This window comes from Pterocles gutturalis, unplaced genomic scaffold, assembly GCF_000699245.1.
Source record: "Pterocles gutturalis isolate BGI_N339 unplaced genomic scaffold, ASM69924v1 scaffold40165, whole genome shotgun sequence".
NCBI lineage: Eukaryota > Metazoa > Chordata > Aves > Pterocliformes > Pteroclidae > Pterocles > Pterocles gutturalis.
The window spans coordinates 1-19,856 of NW_010142223.1; the positions used below are offsets into that span (position 1 = coordinate 1).

The 19,856-nt window shown below is 37.1% G+C and overlaps 1 protein-coding gene across 1 annotated transcript in view; it reads left to right on the forward strand.

Annotated features, from left to right (window-relative positions):
- Positions 1–2,900: 2,900 nt before the first annotated feature.
- The window catches only part of LOC104469695 (inversin-like), a gene marked incomplete at its 5' end in the record, with an annotated part of 18,905 nt that continues 1,949 nt past the window's right edge, over positions 2,901–19,856 (forward strand). The window contains 5 exons of the mRNA XM_010084296.1: positions 2,901–3,113; positions 9,858–10,159; positions 12,920–13,724; positions 18,187–18,419; positions 19,451–19,531. Of these exons, the coding sequence (XP_010082598.1) occupies positions 2,901–3,113; positions 9,858–10,159; positions 12,920–13,724; positions 18,187–18,419; positions 19,451–19,531 (1,634 nt within the window). The remainder of the gene's footprint in view (positions 3,114–9,857; positions 10,160–12,919; positions 13,725–18,186; positions 18,420–19,450; positions 19,532–19,856) is intronic.

The following is a 19,856-nucleotide window of genomic DNA, read 5'->3' on the forward strand; positions in this document are numbered from 1 at the left end:
TTCCAACCTTAATGATCCTGTGATTCTATGTTATGTTTTAAAGCAGTGATTATTACCTGGCTGTTAGCTGTATTCTAAAGGCCTAGTTAAAAAAAAAAATCCTCCTGTAATCATAAAGAGACAGTATATTTGCATCTCCTTTCTTTGTCTTTCATTGACATATAAATAATAGTTTTTTAAAAGTGATTTAGGTTGTGGAGCTTGAATTAGTCACCTGACCGTGAAGATAATTACTCTCAGCAGAAATTAATAATGCCTTTTTTAGAGTAGATGACCTCCTCATAATTATAAATAAAAGTATGATCAGTATACCATATAGATTTGAATATTTCAGCATTTTAAGTAACTTAAGGACTTTGAAGCTCCATATTTTAGTGCTAAATTTCAGACTTCCATACTTATCCCAGTTCTTAATTGCTTTCTTTCCCCATCATTTCTCTTTTGTTCTCTACTCTAAACCACTCAGATCTCTTTTCTTTTTGTGTTCGTATTTTTTATTGAGAAACGCAAATGAAAGTATAAGTAGTCCCTAATTAGGTAGTGCCAATGCTCTCTCTAGTAATTTTTGATAGAAAATTAAATAAACAGCTGTAATTAGATTACTCTTAATAAGTAAGATTAAAAGCTGCTATTTAGCCAGAAAGGATGCTGCTATTTTCCTTACTTTGTAAAAATGTACTAATGATGCTCAAATGTCAGGAAAAGACCTTAGCTGTGGTTTTTCTGTAGTCATTCAGTTAGTATCTATTTTTGTTTCCCTTCTGGCATTAATATACGTTCTTATGTATAAATCTACTCAGACTATAAGTAGCAATATCCCAAATGTCAGCCCTTAAGCACTAGTCCGTGTGCCTAAGATCCACAATATTTCTACATGAATCAGTCTTTAAATAAAATTATCCTAAAATATATATATATTATATACAAAAAATGCACAATTCCTTCTTCATAAACATCTACAGAACCTTGTTTTATTTTTAAGAGATCAGAAGCTTGGAAAGTGGAAAAAGCAAGTTGTGTGTTGTAAGAGAGAGTAAAAATAACCTCACGGATATGGTTAATCCGTCATTGGATGAAACTGTTTTTTAATCGGTAACCATTTCACCAAAAAGTAATTTTATTTTCCCAATATACCTATACAAAGAAGCTTCCTTTCTTCACTTTCTTAGAACGCAATGTGAGATACCAGTACAAAATTGAAACATAGTCGTTAAAACTAAATAGGTTTGTGAAAAGATGGAACTGAGATTGCATCTAGGATTTTAAGCTGCCCACTCGCTTGCAGATATGGGACCAAGTGCTAGTCTGGAGGATGGTAGGTTTGTTGTTCTTTGCAAATTTATTTTGTAATCCAGTTTGATGTCCTGCATGCATCCCGTGATGCCAGGCTAGCTGCTGCTTGAACAGCTTCATGCTAAATTATGTATAACAGCTGATGGCTGATGTCATCTTTGCATATTTTCCTGTGAAGCCAGCTTGATTTAAAAGCTAACTGCTTTAGAGACAACCAGTGGAAAAGAAAATTTATAACAGGCTTTAAACTAACACAGCAGAGTAATGGCTGGTTGTGAGGAGTGTGTATGAGTAGCCTTGAATGGTTAGTGTCCAATTCTACGAAAGCCTATTCAGATTTGATTTGAGTAATTTTTTACTTTCAAAGGCAACTCTAACAGAGTTAGAGAATCCACATTTAAGAATATAGGTATTCATGACTGGGATCCATAATGTAATACATATATGCTAGCATATATGTAGCATAAAGTTTACTTTAGTATCTTTTGTACCTGTTAATTTAAATATTCAAAACTAGGTGTACTTTAAAAATGTTTTTCTGAAATCAGGTCCCTCCTGAAGTTCCTATTCATGCATTATCAAAAATCTGAATCTCTTTAAATGCTATCAGCAACACACCTTGACATACAAATTTTCATGTTATGTCATTGTCTTTATTCCTGCAGACACTTCAGTTCAGATACTGTTAATCCTTCCATCAAATCATTGCTGTGTGGCAAGTCCAATTGTGCTTTCTGTCTGTTTTTCTTTGCTTACCAGCATTGCGTCCTACCAAGTTACCATCAAGAAGAGCCCTAATTTTCACAATCGCATGCATTGACACTTGCTATTTGATACTCTTGTATTATATGGTCTTGATTATGGTTTGTGACTAATAATTTTTGGTCACTAAATGTCTTTGCCTAATGTTTCAGTGTTGGTGAAGGAGGTATGTAAATTTTGCTCCTGTGTTGACAACTCGAAATTTGGGAATTATTTTTAAAAGGGCTTAAGCATCTTTGACACCATTAAAAAGCAAAGCATATTTTTAGCACCCATGTCCATTTGAAAACAGACTTAAGTCTTCCTAGTTCTTAAAAAAAAATTATTATCCCTTGATGCAGGTGTAATTCTGCTGCTTGGTTAGTTATACTGTCCTCAGTCATTGTATATTGAAGCTAAGCCAGATTTGACAGTAAATCTCTAGAACTCAAATTCATGTGGAAATAACATGAAAAATATTTTGACTTGCTTTTTGTTTAGATTATATTTCTGTATGAGAACCTCAATAATATCTTGTTAAGATTGCTTGGCTAAAGCAGTTAATTCTGTGGATAGGGCTTTGGAGGAGTTTGATCCAACACTTCATATAGTCTGCCCCTCCTCCCTCCCCCTTTGTATTAGGAGACTAAAATACGCCTTAAACATAGTCACGGTGTGTAGAATGAGTAAGACAGGAAAATGATATTTAAAATTTAGTAAAACAGCCTGCTGAAAACAGTGTTTAATCTGTCTTCATACTAGTAGTTGCCGTATGAAATGAGCATGAAGTAAATGCACATTATGGTTAGAATTCTAGTTCAATGATAATTGTTGTGGGTTTGTTTTGTTGTTTTGGTTTTTTTCAGATATACTCCACTTGATTATGCCTTGCTTGGTGAACATCATGAAGTGATTCAATTCATGTTAGAACATGGGGCTCTGTCTATAGCTGCCATACAGGACATTGCTGCTTTCAAAATTCAGGCTGTCTACAAAGGATACAAAGTTAGAAAGGCTTTTCAAGAGAGGAAGAATCTTTTAATGAAACATGAACAGCTGAGAAAAGATGCTGCTGCCAAGTAAGTCTAAGCCTTGAAATCTGCTCCAGCAAATAAACATTTGTCAGAAGTTTATATATATCAGTGTATGTATGTATCAGTGAATAAACAGTGTTTATCTGTTACTCATCATCACTTATTGTTCCTCTTAGTAAAATTAATGAATCTGGAGGAAGCATATAGTGGATTTTTTTCCGTACACCTATAGATGGAAATTATTTTCCAGTGTCCTGGTTTCAGCTGGAACAGAGTTAACTTTCTTCATAGTAGCTAGAGTGAGGCTATGTTTTCGATTTGTGCTGAGAAGAAGGCTGATAACACACTGATGTTTATAGTTGTTGTCAGGACAGTCAAGGACATTTCCAACTTCCCATGCTTTGCAGTGTGCAGGTGTGCAGGAAGCTGGGAAGGAGCATAGCTGGAGCATAGCCCACAGTTACTGGTTTAGGATTGAGACCCAAATTGGCCAATGGTATATTCCACATCATGCCCAGGATATAGATGACAATCTGTCCGGAAGTTTTCTCACTTGCACTGTCACTCTCTCGGTCGGCTCTCAGTCTCTTCTCATTTCTGGAATTGCAGTTTTGGGAGTCTCCCCACTCCAGGATCCTTAGCCAGGAACAGCCTGAGCCTTGGTCATTGGGTGGTGAGCAGTTTCACTGTGCATCACTCATTTGTATATTTGTATATACTACTATTATTATTATCATTATCATTATCATTATTATTTTCAGTTTTATTGTAGTTTAGTTAGTAAACAGTTCTTATCTCAACCTATGAATCTCTTTTTCCTTTACCTCTAATTCTCTCCCCCATCCGTGGGAGGTGGGAAAGTGAGCAAGCAGCTATATGGTATTCACTGCCAGCCAGGTCAAACCACGACATCCAGATAATCCCAAATTAAGTAACAAGCTTTATGTAATATACAAGAACAAGGCAAAATACTAAAAGCTGAGAAACTAGCATGTTAGCATCCATGAATCTTTGCCTGATGTTCTGTATGATGATAAAAAGGCTTGGAAAGCATTTATCACTCTAAGGTAATGGAAATAATTATTGACTTAGCGAGTCTTTGATATCGGTTTTGAAAATAAATTAATAAGTAGATGACAGAAAAAAATGAAACAGGAAAAGCCTGGTTTAACAAGGCTTAACTTATTGTTTCACAGGGGAGGTTGTGCTTTTCTAGCAAACTGAACTCCTGGATTTTATTTGCAACTTCTGTCTTGGCACTATCACTCTCTGCACTTATATTTTCTGCTCTTAAATTAGAGAGTTGCCATGAAATCATTATATTTGATTGTAGGTAACTAACATATGCAGTTCAAATAGTTATTTGTAAGATGTGTAAGTTCTGACTGAGTTTCTACCCTATTTGAATAAGGTAATGGTAGCAAAGTGGTGAAATTCTAAAATCAGCAGGTACATAAATGATCACCAAAATGCTTTGCTTGCTTGGGCTTTAACCTTAAGATTCATAATATGAAGAAGAACAAATAAACACCTGGTTTCTCTTGAAGAAATCTGATGCCGGAGTGAAAAAAACGTATCAGTCTGAAAAGATTTCTAGATTATTTTGTAGTATTATTTCTGTAAAGAGACATCAAAAGAATAAACACACAATGTAATTACTGCACCTAGAGGTATATTTGTTGCATCCATGTATCAGAAAGTCAGCTGCACTCTGCTCTATTTCAAATTCAGTAATTTGATGTTGTGCATAACTGGCCAGTCTGACCTTCATTGCGTTTGAAGGGTACTGCTATACTGCTTAATATGTTAATGTCCAGTAAGAGCCAAAGCTAGAAATATCAGATACCTAATCTCTTGCTCACATATTTAGATCCTGAAGTTGTAACTTGCAGCCCTTCTGCTGTTTGCCTTTTCTGCTTGAAGTCAGTAGAAGTCAAACCCATGCATAGAGAAGCTGCCTTTGAAAATATCCTGAATGTCTTATATATTTCTTTTTAATTTGGAGACTCTGCTTCTTGCTGTGTGGTCACAACTGACTTTACCAAATGAGGTGATTTTATTCTTTGTGATGACAGTAATTTTGAGAAGAATCTGTGATACTCCATCTGGAAGATTAAATGAAAAAAGGATTGCCTCATGGAAATTTGGGGGTGTTGTTATGTTTTCCTTTGTGAGTTTCAGATGTACTTTCTGAAACTTACTAAGCTGTTGTTGATGTGTTTTAAAACAAAAGAAACAAAGTCTGTGTACCAAATACAGAATTAAAATACAATTGGAGTATACAAGCAAATCAAGTTGTCACATAACAAATTTTATTTAATTGCAATTTCACGATCTGTAATAAACTCAAGGGGACATTATGTTGTCATCATTCTGCATACCCATCTGTGCATCCCACAGCTAAAATTGTCCAGGGTGTTGCTACATACCAAAAACTAATATCGCTATGATGTTCAAAATTCTGGTCTCTAGATAAAAGTAGATATTATGTGGGAATCCAGAATGATAGTGAACTCCTAGATTGAAAACCCACCCCCGAACTATTTCGTTGTATGTATTTAAAACTTGCTTTGCAATACGTTATTTTAGAGAGTCTCACTAATCTAAATCATTCCTAAGTCTGTATGTTTTAAATTACTGTTCTTTTTCCATTATTTTTTTCCTGAACAAAAAGTCAACCAATCTCATACCTGTACTATTTTCTGGCAAAGTTACATTCACTGCATTCAAGGCCTGTGAAATATTTCTATACAAACATGTTCTCCTATTTTGAATAAATCTATATCAAAAGAAATGAAGTTTGATGCAAGCCAAAACAACATGCACACTATTATGTCATTGGGCAAAGAGACATATCAGGAGACCAGTTTGGGTAATCAGGAAAGCCGTGACACAGCTTAAATGCAACAAGGCGGTATACAGGAGGTGAAAGCAGGAACGGGCTGCAAAGGAGGGGTGTAAAAACATTGCTTGGGTATGTAAGGATGGTGTCAGAAAAGTCAAACTCAAATGGAGTTGAGGCCTTCTAGGGATGTCACAGGTAACAAGGTGAGCTTCTGTCTCTACAGTAAGTGTCTGCTTTCTCAAAGGGGAAGGAATCTGTAGACTTAGAAACATCATTCCAAAGAATCACAGAATTGTTGAGGTTGGAAAGGACCTCTTGAGATTTTCTCGTCCATCCCTGTCTCTGCTTGAACAGGGTCAGCTAGAGCAGCTTGCCCAGGACCGTCTCCAGTCAGGTTTTGAATAATTATACAAATAGAGACTCCACAACTTCTCTGGGCAACCTGTTCCAGTGTTTGACCACCCTCAGAGTAAAGTGCTTTCTTGTGTTCAGATAGAATTTAAGAGTTTTAATTTATGCTTATTGCCTGCTGTCCTGTGAATGGGTGCTATTGGCTCCGTCTTCTTCATTCCCTCCTGTCAGGTATTTATAGACATAGATGAGATTCCTCGCTGAGCTTTCTCTTATCCAGGCTGAACAGCCCCAGCTCTCTCAGCCTCTTCTCATATGAAAGATGCTCCGGTCCCTTAAGCTTCTCCATGGCCTCTCACTGGACTCATTACAGCAATTCCATACCTTTCTTATCCTGGAATAAGTAATAAAACTTCTATGTATCTGGAAAAAAAAAAAAAAAAAAAAAAAGAAGTAATGGCTGGTCGGAATTTGTTAAGACCAAATTACATCAAACCAACTCAATTTTCTTTTGTGACAGAATAAAAAAATTTTGTGGCCAGGGAGAAACAGTAGCTGTCATTCAGACTTGCCTGAAGTTTTCATACTTTCTTATGTGCTATTGTCATTAGCAAAGCAGGGCAACACAGCTTCGATTAAACTGCTGTTAGGTGTGTGAAAACAGCTTGGAAGAACATATGCAGAGTAGTTTAATGGTTCAACTTTAAACTGGAAGTATATATTAATGAAAATTCCACATAAATCCATTCTGAGTCTGATACTGTGCAGTATTTTAATTTAAGAAGTGAAATGTTAAATTTCCAAATGGCCCCAAGGTGCATGAGACTTGTGAGGACATTGAAGACTAAAGCAGAATTCAGAATGGTGTGAATACATATGAGAAATTGTTGAGGAAAAACTAGGTGCTTAGGTGAGGACAAATTGAGAGCTCTACACATTTGGCAAGACCAATCAACATAGGAATACTGGATGGAAATTAACTATCTTTTTAGCACTTTTGTTAAGGACTATCTGTTAAAAGGTTGTAGTGGATCATAAGCTAAACATGTGATTCAACAGTATCATGCTAGATTGTACAGCAGGAGATGGCTTTTTTGTACAACACAAAATATAACTCCTCTTGGTCCAGATAAAGCTTCAGCAGCAGTAGGATCATACCTGGAGATCTGTTTTCAGTTAAGATTTTTTTAAGTAACTTTTTGTTTTGCAAGGATAACTTTAAAAAATGCTCTCCAGGCATATGGACATGTTCTAAATTTAAAACATCCTCCACAGAGTAGATACAAAAAGCAACGTGTTCTTAACAGAATAGAAAAGGTTGGTTTCATTTTATCAGAATCAAAAATTCAAAGCATCTCTGTGTCTTCACAAAAGCTGAAGGCTGAAACTGTTCCTTTCCATCTGCTAAAGGCTCAGTTTCCATTCTCTCACTTTGGTAATGAAATACAAATTTATGACCATTCAGGATAGAATTCTGTTGCAGTTAAAATGGAAAACTTTGGCATGCCAGTTCTGTTATCACAGAGTAGTTTTCTAACTTTAGAGCCAAAATTTGGATCCTGCTGAGTCGCCAGAACCTCCTGAGAATGACTGACAGCCCTTAAGTTAGGAACTTGTCTATTTGCTTTACTTGTTCGTGAAACCTAGTCTCTCAACTCAGACAATAGTAAAACTTGGAAATTTTAATTTTTATAATATCCTTCATTGTAAAACAAACTGTATTTCTAACTAAATAAAGCAAACCACAAGGGGAGGTTCATAAGTATTCTTCAGGAATCTGTTAATTAAGCTCTACTGTGACAATTAGGGTGATGGTCTATGAATAGAGAGCTTTGAAATCCCTTCTGTTTCTGATTTCATGAGCTGAAAATTTAGCACAGAAACAAGACCTTTAAAAAAAATCCCCTTTTACTTCTCAACTTGTAGTCCTGTGTCATTTCAATAACTGTACAATTGGTGTGTTGCTGGAGTTAATCTGCTCATCCAAACAAAGAGTGCAGGCTGCCTGGGCTTGATTGTGTATTACACAACCTCTCTTACACTTTCTTTTCTCTTACCCTGAGTGGAGGATAGTGGTAACAGGCTGCCTGATTCTTGTGAAGAAAAGAAAATTACTATTCTATGAATAATAAGATCTGATTTATCAGCTCAAACAGCAGAGTAATGGCAGTGAGATGTATGCTGTACGCGAGACGGACATCCCCACATGGTCTGTTTGTAGCCGATATTATTTGAAACTAGCCACATTTTTCCATGCCAGAGGGAATACTGAAGCTCAGGCTGCCAGGAGTGTATTTTTTAGAACAATTAGCAGCTTTTCAGGTACAAAGTTCAATCAGCTTCTTCTGCAGAGTGTACTTGATAAGATAGTACTGACAGATAAAGTTAAGGCTTCTCCCTGGCAGCTCACATTGAAGTGACATATACTGGCATTGATATGACTCACAGGAACTGAGGATGGCATGCTGCATAACTAACCTGTCATATGCTGTGCTGTGAGCTAATGTGTCAACAGTCTGCAAGCTATGTTGTAGCATTGGAAGCAAGTTAAAATATCAGGCAGCTACATGATACGACATCTACCACCTGTCCACTCCAACAGGAAAAGTGTCACTTCATCTTGCAACCAGTGCTTAATTTATAAGAACAAATTCAATGGTAGGTAGGTATGTAATGTTTGCTGTGTGCTACTGGGCTTATTCTGCTTTGTTGGAAAAAGAATTTAAAAGCTAAGGTGCAATGATATCCTGACGTATTTCAAAATAGGATGCAAAACTTTATTCTACAGATGTGCCTTTCCTAATCTTGTCCAAAATTATCTTCTCTATCTATACTATTTTAAGAGACGCATGACTTCTTTCATTTTTGAAACCCAAATGTCGTAATGGCATACTATGTGCACACAAGTTTTTAATTCACATCTCGTATTTTCAGTATTTATTATTCATATAATGTATAATCTGTTTATGTAAAATAATTATCTACCAATGATAAATATATAGCAGCAAGTTAGTACCAGTAGCTAGCTTAAAGTTAGTTTATAATTTTATATATTAATTATGACACAAGTAACTAAAAAAAATAATTTTCAAAGAGATAACATCTTTTATTAAGGTTTTCTAATTTACAAATACAGTGCATTACTGCTTATATTAAAGCATTGCTCATTACTAATTAAAAACATAGTTATTAGTATCATATTTCTTGTCTTCTGACACCTCTTCTTCAGAATGTCGCTTTTAATTTTTATATATTTATAAAAAACCCTAAATTTCCTTGTTTTCAATAAGGGTGTGTTTAAAAATCAGTTTAAACTGACACAAACTGAATGGGCAGCTGGCTGATAAGGGCTTAACCTTCATTAGGCTGTAGCTGCAAGTCTTGTTATTTTGGATCAAGCTAAGACACTTCAATGAAGTAAGTGTCCCTTTCTCATGAAAAAGGTGTTCTAGTCAAGGTTTTATAGTGGCAGTGTAAGGTTTCTAGAGAGAGAGAGAGAGTGAGAGTGTGTGTGTGTATGTGTGTGTTCAAGTTAGATACATGCTCCCAAGATTCTGTCTTTGGAATTCTTATGGTATTGACTATAATCACAGGAAACGTGAAGAGGAAAGTAAGAGAAAAGAAGCCAAACTACAGAAAGGGATGCAGAACGTGGAAAAAAATAGATTTCGAGTACAACAGAGTCCTGCAGATCGAGAGAAGACTACAAGCATCTCGCAGTTGCCTAAAAAGCCAATTGATATACAGCATAAGAGACCTCTGTCCCTCAATGTTTCACAAATTCAACCAGGGAGAAACAGCAGAGGTTCACCTAAACCTTGTGACAACAAAGGGACACCGAAGGAGAGTTGCCTGTCAGCGGAGCCTCAGAGTGAAGGTCATAAAATCAGGCAAGGTTTGTAATCTTTTTTTAATTGTCTTGATTATCCTTTTTGTCCATGTCTGGGGGTGTGTTACATATAGGACCTGTTTTATCTTTCTGTCATTTCTTATTCTTTCATTATTTAAGCAATTCATATAGGATAGAGTTAGATACAAATTCTTTTACTGCATGTGTTCTGTCAACTTAAAAATCTTAAATCAAAAATACCAGTATATACAGTGTCTGTAAAAATATCTAAAATATGTAAGAAAATGTTGTTGGGAGTTATTCTGTTAACTTCACTGTTTGGAGAAAATTAGATTAAAGAAATTTGGAATATCTGTGGGATACTTAAAGAATGTTAATGGAGAAATTGTAACTCGTTTTTAAACAAGGTTAAAATGAGGATAAAATTGTTTTAAGTGACAACTAGCATACAGAGGGAGCTGTTCAGTCAGCTTCATTCTCCATGACAGGGTTCTCCTATGATTTCTCTCTGAAGTCCTCTTGTTGAGAGCACTCCAGGATATTTTTTGAGAAGTGACTCTGTTTTTAGAAATTGTACTACGAAACAGTGTGCCGAAGCTCTTTCTGTTACTTTTCTTGCCCTGCTGCACTCTTTTATTCTGTCTGTAAATGCATCATCAATTTGTCATCATTTCTTGACCACTCTTACATTAGTTTTGTGAGATACACATGCTAATAACGTTTCAATCAGTTTTGCCTTCAGCCAGTTATAGGAGTCCATAGTTCAAATCTTTTCAAAACTGGTGATGTTAAAGCATCTTTGTTATTAGATGCAAAAATTGGACAAGTAGTTTATTTAAGGTAAGTTGCAAGAGCTCCTTCTCAGGTTTTAAAAATTCTATCAAGCTGTACTTGCATGTGTATTAACTTTATACTAGTTAAAATATTCAGACGGCAAAGTAAAACATGTTAGAATAATCAGAAATAGTGACTGCCAAATGAAAAATAGATAGTTGTAATTAACATAATGAGGAGAAATTTATAAGTATGTAAAAAGGGAAAGGAGAAAGAAAGATATGGGAAGGATTACAACAGTGAAGGAGGGAGAGGAGAAGGACCAGGAAAAAGAAGCTATAAAAGAGAAACAAACAGCCTTTCCTTTTACTGACTCCAGTATCCATTCTTAGCCAAACTCTTCCATTGGTTATGACAATGGAAACTGCATTGCATCAGTAAGACTCCCACTGTTTCTTGGAACAAATATAATGGGTTTGCACTGGCAGAATGACCTAAGGAAGTAGTAGTAGGTAGTCCATGGGACACATGGGCTATAGAGTCAAACTGACTGCAGAGATCAGGACTGAATTTGCCAACTTTTCTGCAGAGTATTCTAATATTGATAGTTATATTTGGAAAACCACGTATTCAGATGTCTACACTGCCCTTCACAGTAACCTAGGGAATTCAAACCAGCAGCAAATGCCAGCAGCATGTAGCTTGGACTTCTGGTGTAGCTATGCAAGAATAATTTTTCTCTGTTGATGGTTCTCAATCGTGTATTTTAAAATCATATAGGCTGTTGCCTGGAGATCTTTTGCTTTTCAATATATCTTTAAGAGTAGAATATAATTTCTGCAAAAGACAGAATTTTAATTTTAAATAGAAAATTCTTTGCTCTTGTTTATTGTCTTTCCTTTTCTATTCTGGGAGATCAAGAGAATAGATCAAATCAGTTAAGGAATAATTAATAACAGATTAAAATATATTAAAATAATACAGTTTTCTTTCCCTTTCTTAGAACATACAGGGCTATCTACCCATATGACAATTGTGTATAACTTACAGTAGCCTCTCAGCCCATACTGACCTGTCACTGTGATAAATCTTCTCTGTTGGAGACATCATTGATGATAAATTCGTTTTTTCTGTATAATCTGTTAATGTGCCATATTCTGTTATCCAGCCAAAAGAGTATGCTGTAAAGGCGTTACAGTGAGGATAAATATAGCACGGTTTCACCAGGTTTTGCGTGATCCAGAAGATTTTCTGTGATTCCAATACATCAAAGATCTTCTTTCTTTTTTCAACTCTTACCTGCCCATTAACACCCTGTCTGTTTGTTACATTTCATCCTCTCTGGTCTATTTTCTCATTCTCCGGTTAAATGGAAAGTGGATGGTAGGTGGGAGATTTTCAGTTTTGTGCTCCAGTCTGGCTTTTGAGTCATCCTAACAAGAGTGTTTGGAAGCTGTTATCACACAGCAGCAAGGGAGAAATGGGAAGGACTTCATAGTTTCATTTAGGCTGTCAAGGAAAGTACTGAGAAGCCAAGCTTCCTGGGTTTCCTGGGTCAGTGGGTTACCCTGTCTGTCACCATGTGCCAGGATACAGGGTGGCTAGAGCAGAAGTTTAGCAATTAAGGTTCAAACAGTGATGGTCTGTTATGGTGTCATCACTGGAATGAGCAGGTGTGTTCATGGGGCTGCATTCGTGCGCCACATGGTGAACTGTTTTCTTTGGAGAACACCAGTATATTCAGGTAGGTTAAGAAATAGTTTTCCCCTGTGAACTTTTTTTTAGGCATCTAACTCAAATGTAATGTGAGAAAGAAAAATATGTATAGAACAGAAAGCAAATGAGGAAGTTTGGGACTGTACTGTTACAAGCAATCATGTCCCCTTCTGATTCTTCCTGCTTATACATTTTTTTTTTCATTTATGTAAATCCTAGTGTGCCTCGAAGGTAACTGATCAAAAAAATTAGAGACATAAACTATGTTTTCCTGGATCAGAGACTGAATGTTGGTTTCCATTTCTCTGTCTAAAGATTCATTGAGGAAACACATCAAAAGCAAGTCAAGTTGTGTCCGTTTCCATTGTGGCAAAGCAAAAGAGGGAACAGAAGGTGAAGTGAAACATCAGGTTGCAGCTTCTACAGAACTGGCTGGAGAAAAGCACAAGGAGCACACTGTTGAGGCAACGGGTACTTGTGCTTGGAGGAGCAGAAGGCATACCTCTGCTTGTAGGACTGCTAGTGTTGGGGAAAAATTTAGAGATCAAAGTCAGTCTTCATCTGGCAACAGGGACCGTTCTGAAGGAATGTCTGCGTTCTTCTGCAATGTCAGTTGTACTGGTGGAACTGTGAGAAGCACAAAGCAGTGTGAAGCTGCTTCCAAAGGCAAAAGGCATCAGGTGAAATCCAGAAATAAAGAGGTAAAGGGTGAGCGATGTTCACCAGCTGGCTCTAGTAGACCAGGAAGTGCCAAAACAGTATTTGTAAACACCAGAAATGACAGCGTGCACGCTGTAGAACAAAATAACAAAGTGGGAAATAAGGAATTAGCAAAAAAGGCCTCCCCTTTATTGTCTGCTGGGGCAGAACCTACTGGAACAGTGCCAAGAAACCCAGCAGCGTGTTCTGCTCCTGATGACAGTTTGAACTTGGAAATAATAGGCATAACTGGGTCCAGAAATGCAGATGATCAATTGTACTTTGCCATGCGACAGAACATAAATATTGAACTAATCCCTTTAGAGATTCGAATGCAGATTATAGAAAAAGAAAGAAAAAGAAAAGAGCTGTTTCGGAAGAAGAACTATGCTGCTACAGTCATACAGAGGACATGGAGAAGGTAAGATTACTGTTTTAGTAGCTGGAGAAGAGTAAGGTACAAGTAGATGTAAATTAAATTAGGCTTTATGGCAATGCACTTTATTTGGTCCTGTTGCTCACAACATTACCAGTTGTAATTAAATCAGAATTTTAATAATTTTTCACCAACCAAGTGGAAGTAGGTTCCAGTCGCCTAGAATTACATTAGTAAGTTCATAAACAGTGCAAGGTAAGTGATGACTTTTAATAATTGAAGAAGTTATTAAACTTATATTTCAAGCACTGATACTTCTTCAGAGAATGCTGATCAAGATTTGCCTAAGCCTAGAGTTCACTGCTGTCATGGTCATTAGCAAACTTGCACATGTGGGGATACAGGATTTTTCCTGAAAAGGTTTTTGTAACTAGATCCTTCACCAGCATTTACTGATGCATTTGAAATTGTATTCTGACCTGACTTTTAACTGGAGAACCAAACCACAAGAGGTTTGGAAGCTTTGGAAGTTCATTGCCAAAACTTGAAACTCACTTGAATAACTTCACTGAGCAGGAACAACTGCTGTACAGAAGAGGCAGGCAAGAGAGAGTGAGATGCCCCAGTGTTTGCTTTCCACAGTATTGTGCCGCTTTCATGAATGCTTGAGTTTCAGCCTCAGAAATACAGTCATTCTGGATGTACGTGCTCCTTAATATATAATTTCTTATCAAAATTGACAGGAAGAGTATGGCAGCGGTAGGTGAAGCATATAATATGTACATAATTCTTATTTCCTATTTTTATTGACATTTTCTTCAGTTTTATGTGGTTGCAGAAAACTATAAATTGTTGATTTTTACTAGTAACTGATCTTTCAAGGTCTCTCACTAGTTTAACAGTTTCATAGATATTTTAATATTTCTTAGTATTCAATTAAAGAAAAAAATAACAAGGAAATTCCTAGAGAGCTCAACTCTCACAGCCTATGGTATGGTTCAGTAGTGATGCAAAAATTGTTCCCCCAACCAAACTGTATCGAAGGGAGCAGCTGGTGGGTCTCTGGGAGAATGTAGAGGGTAGTAATGTCCTTTATACTAGTCCCTGGGAAACCAGTGAGTTTACTGCAACAGTAGAATCAAGTCTTAATGCCCAGCTACCTGTAGAAGAAATGCTGGATCACTGGTAGACCTCCCTTCGATGGAATACTAACAGGGATCATAAATTCTGCAAGACCACAGGAGAGATTAGTTTGGCAGTTCCTCCGCTGTCACTTTGTTGTGTCTGTGGTCAGTTTACTGTTGCTAGAGCTTTGATGGAATTCATAAAGTTTGGAGCAATATCGTCATGCATTTATTTCAGTGGATGTGTTGATGTGGAACACAGAACAGTTCACGGCGTGGTGATGCTGAGGTGAGAGCACACCCTGTTACAAAGAGCTGTCTTTCCCTCCTGCATTCTCTCTCCCAGGCCCACCAGTTCTGCCACTTTTTCTGCTTATGCTTCAAGCTCAGTGTGAGCTTTATTGTCTGAGTGTTTTGAAACTCAGATGATGAGAGCTGTGAAATTGCACCAGATTTCCTCCTCCCAGTTTCCATGCTATTATCACAGCAATAGTGTTTTGTTTTAAAAAGAAGAGAGTTCTGCCTCTTCCTTTGAAGCAGAGTTCATACGTACCTCAAAAAAAAGAGGTAGTGTGGGTATTTTAGAACATGGATCCCCAGTCAGATGGTGGCACCTGCCTGTCAAGAAGTCATAGTTGGTGTTTCCAGCTAGCTCACACTAGGCAGCTGTATGTGCTGACTACTAACTACTGTCAGTCATTCTGACACTCTCCCTGAAATACTTCCTTTCCCATCCGCTGTACACCAAATCAGAGTTCTTAACTAGGTACCTGCTCTGTGGCTGTGGGTCCCACTCAGTCCTGTGTTTGTCTTTTGGGTCCAGGCTTGCACTGGTATATAGCATGTACTTGTAGACAGCAATAGAATTATACATTGCTGATGTAGAAGTACATGCTTGAGTTCTGGCATTTCTCTAAATTAGGATTATATACATTTGTCTCACTCTGCAAATTTTATAGTTATGATTTACTTACTGAACGTTTATCGAGAGCTATAATGCAATGGTACTGGGCTACTTAAGTATATTAAAATTGCCTTTCTTGGGAAAATGTTTCAATTCCCACAGTCCACAAACTTTATAAATGTAGTTCTCAAAAGTGTATTTTAAGGTGTGTGGCTTGCCAAAGGTTAATTGCTTATGTTGCTCGTTGAGGCTTACAGATTCTGTGTCTGGCTTGCTCTCTCGTGGGGGACACTGAGGCTCGTGCCATTCTCCAGGGTCCACAGTGAGTTGACAGAAGCTGGAAATAAGTTGGTTGCTGTCACTGTTGCTCTCCCACTGGAGTCCAGCTGTATTTTTTTCTATATTATTGCTATATGCATATTTTGACCAGCAGCAGTTTTTAAGATTAGAACTTCTGTAACAATGAATCCGAATACCCTTTGCCAGCTTTGTCATTCTGCACATATATTCCACATTTCTTTTATGTGCAGTAGTTTTGTTGACTAAGCACTGGGTGTTTTGTTAAGGCACCACATCACATTCATAGAGCATCAAACTTGGTCCCATACTTCTTTTTTTCTCACTAGGATCAGAACAGGCTGTTACAGGAGAGTTGAATTTAAGAATTGCTCACATGCTCTAAAGAGAACTGCCTACATATTCTCAGTGTCAGAGACTCCCTCTTCTTGCTAAAAGCTACCAGTTCTCTACAAGAATGAAATCACAGATGGGTGCAAAGGTGGAGTGCCTGCGAATGGGTCATTTCATGTATCAGCAAAGGTTTCTGGCAGTAATTACTGAATTCCAAGAGAATAGCTTAGTATTCTTTTCTGCTCCAGTATAAAACAGTTCCCCAATTGTTTTTCCTGCAGCGGTATTCACATAACCCATCCTTAGCTTGAGTTATGTTAGCAAGTCACTGTAATTGTGCCCCCCCTTCGCTTTCTCTTCCTCTCTTACCCTGTTGAAAAGTTCTCAGTGACGTGTTATTTAACAAAATTGGATCATTTTTTTTCTCCTGTCTCTTAATAATGCTCCTGTTCTGAATTCATACAGCACTTGGCAACTTGCAGGCACTACGGCCATTTATTGGTAAGATGCATTTGCTCCCCAAATTTGTTACATACTTTAATGAGCTGTGTAACAGTACATGCCTAAATCCTGAAGCTCCACTAAATTTAAGATTAAATAAGTTTGTCTCACCCAGCAAATTTCACAGAGGTAATTTACTCAGCTTATTTAAAGTTTAAAATTATTGGAGCTGTAACCGAGCATATCATCCCCCTTTGGCATTCTGTTGTGCTCCTGTGTACTCATTTTCTGTATACAGCTGCTGGTTTGTTTGAATTACATAGTTCACTGGCTTACAACATACATGTAAACAATTTATATCTGGTTGTGTTGTCTTTTGTTTTAATTTAGACCTTGTTGCAGATGGAGCAACAGAACAAAATCACCTCTTTCTCCCTCATTCTCTTTACCAGGGCATCCAGTAGAAGCCTTCTGGAATGCCAGAAGGGGTGTTGATCAATGTGTTTTGGCCCATTACCAAACACTTATAATTAATATTTTACAAGTGTTACTCAGTGTTCATTTGTGACAGGTTTGTACTGGGAAGATTCAGAGTTAATTGCTAAGGGCAGTTAATTGACTTGTGAGTGTGAAATGCCAATATCTGATTGAATACTTACATCTGATTCAAGAAAAAAAAAAAAGCAAAACAACTCCCTGCTGCTGGTGTCATTAGCCACTGAAGGGGGAAGGAGGACAGATAATCTACTGCTGCTGCTCAGAACAGGGCTGTGACTGCATGTACGATCAAAGCAGCCATGGCAAGGTTGTGTCGGGAGACAGGAAGCCCTTGAAGGGAACGGAAGAAAAGCAAGAATAGATTGCTGGAACCAAGGTGAGAGGAGCTTCTTCAGAGAAGGGTTGGAAAGCAGCTCTGTTTTCTCTAGAGGAGATGTGCAGTTGAAGCTGTAAGAGGTGGACTTGGCTTGTCTCTTGCACTGATTGACTGAGAATACAAAGTGGTAAGGCACACAAGAAAATTTGGTGTTATTAAGCTGTGAATCTAGTGAAAATGAGAAAACAATATTGATTATACTATTACATCATAAATATTTGCAGGTTTTGTCTCCTCTAGATTTTCTATATATTATAAAGCTGTTGATAAGCTGATGTTGCAGTACTGTAGCTTTCGATACCTGTAATGCCAAATCTTTATTAACTGTGTGAAATAATGGATGCATACAGAATTGAACCCAGCTCCTACTTTTTCTTCTGAGCAAACATTTCTCATCCAAATGACTTAGCACATCAGTGGGAGTTCTGTTTTCCCAGTTACTCATGTAATCCACCATGTGAACTGATGCGTAGAAAGCACTGAAGTTAAAACAGGTCACCTAAAACAAGTGCTCTTCTCTTTTCTGCTCTCTAGTTACCAGCTAAGACAGGAGTTGTTTCATCTTCTTAGTGCTAAGCGGCAGTGCAAAGAAGATGAAGACAAATGGAGACAAGAGACAGCTGCCTTCTTCATTCAGGTTGCTTGGAAGAAACAGCTGAACCATAGCCCTCTGAAATCAGTTCCTTCATGTAAAAATCTTAGATCTATAAACAAAACCAGCTCAGCCATAAAAACCAGCAAGCAGTCCATCCTTAAGCAGATATATGGTAATTTTGTCTTCACTATATTTAAATAGCTACGCTTCTATTTTTATAACAGTGTTTCCTGTATTTAGGATTTCTTCTATATACTTCTTACCTAATTGTTAGGGATTTCAACTGTTTATAAAAATTAAGTCTGAATCTCAGGTGTTCTGAGCAATTGTTTTTCTGTTTCAGATTGAAAAAAAAAATGCCTCTGTGATTTAAAATGGCTGCTGCTAAAGCTGTTTGAATCACCACACAGCATTATTCCAGTGCAGGTCTTGAGCAACCAAATAAATAATTTTGTTGCCAGAGCTGCTCACATGTATAAATGTGGAAAGAGCATAGAGCAGTTAAGCTGGGGATACCTGGCTGTATGAATGCACAGTGGCTACCTGCATCATGGCTTAATTTTTTTAAGCATCATTTTTGGGGGTTGTATTGTTTCTTAAATATTGTTTCCAAATTTGTTTCCAATATTGTTTTCAACTTGTTTCCATTTGAAGAACATGGTCTTGTTCCATGTTAATAACTTTCTTGTTTGAAGATAGCTGGTCATTATTGGAAGAGCAAGATCATCTTTTATGATAACATTGCAGTGCTTTGCAGTATGCCTGAGTGTGCATGGTGCAAAGGAATGCAGCTTGAAGAAAGGGTCGAGGAAAAGCATTGCTCTTAAAACTTGAGTTCCTTTACAGTGTGGATCACTGATGGAGTAAGGATGTGCTAATTATAGGTACTTTACCAACTGGTAAGTCACTTCTATCATGGCTCTATGGATAGCCAAAAAGGATTAGATAAATAAATAGATAAATAAATAAAGTTAATAATTTTATTTTCCTTCTTTTTTTATAGCAGCTGCGAGATGTATTTTAACTTTAGTTGAAGTTCAGTTGTGGTTGTCACAATTTTCTGTCATATAGAGTGTCTCATGAGTTTCCTCATCATAAATAATGTTTAGGATAAAATAATGCTGTAGCCTACTTAGTTTATAGCGATACATAACCACATCTTTATGTGAATAAACACAGAGCTGTTTGTGTTGTTTGTTAAAGGACGTTCTCAGGAAGGCAAAGTCTATCAGCCAACAAGACCTCCTTCTCAGCTGAAACTTTCTGATGTGCAGCTGGTCTCAGGTAGGACACATACATCTTAAAATACTTTAATGTTTATATACATATGAGATTGGTTTTATCTTAGAAAAGAAGGAACATCTGCTCAAGAACTGGGATCTCATATCAAGGCACTACCAAACTGTTGTGATTGCATGCTCTTTCTTTCACTACTTTTGGATTTGAGCACTGCACTTTTATCTTTATGTTGAATCATTTATATGAAAACCTATTTTCACTGGGCTGTTGCTAGGAAAGACCTCCAATATAATGGACTTGTACCTGATAAGCCAGATGACGTGCACCTGTGGTTAAAATTGCTTACAGATGTTCCATCATTTGGTTCAGC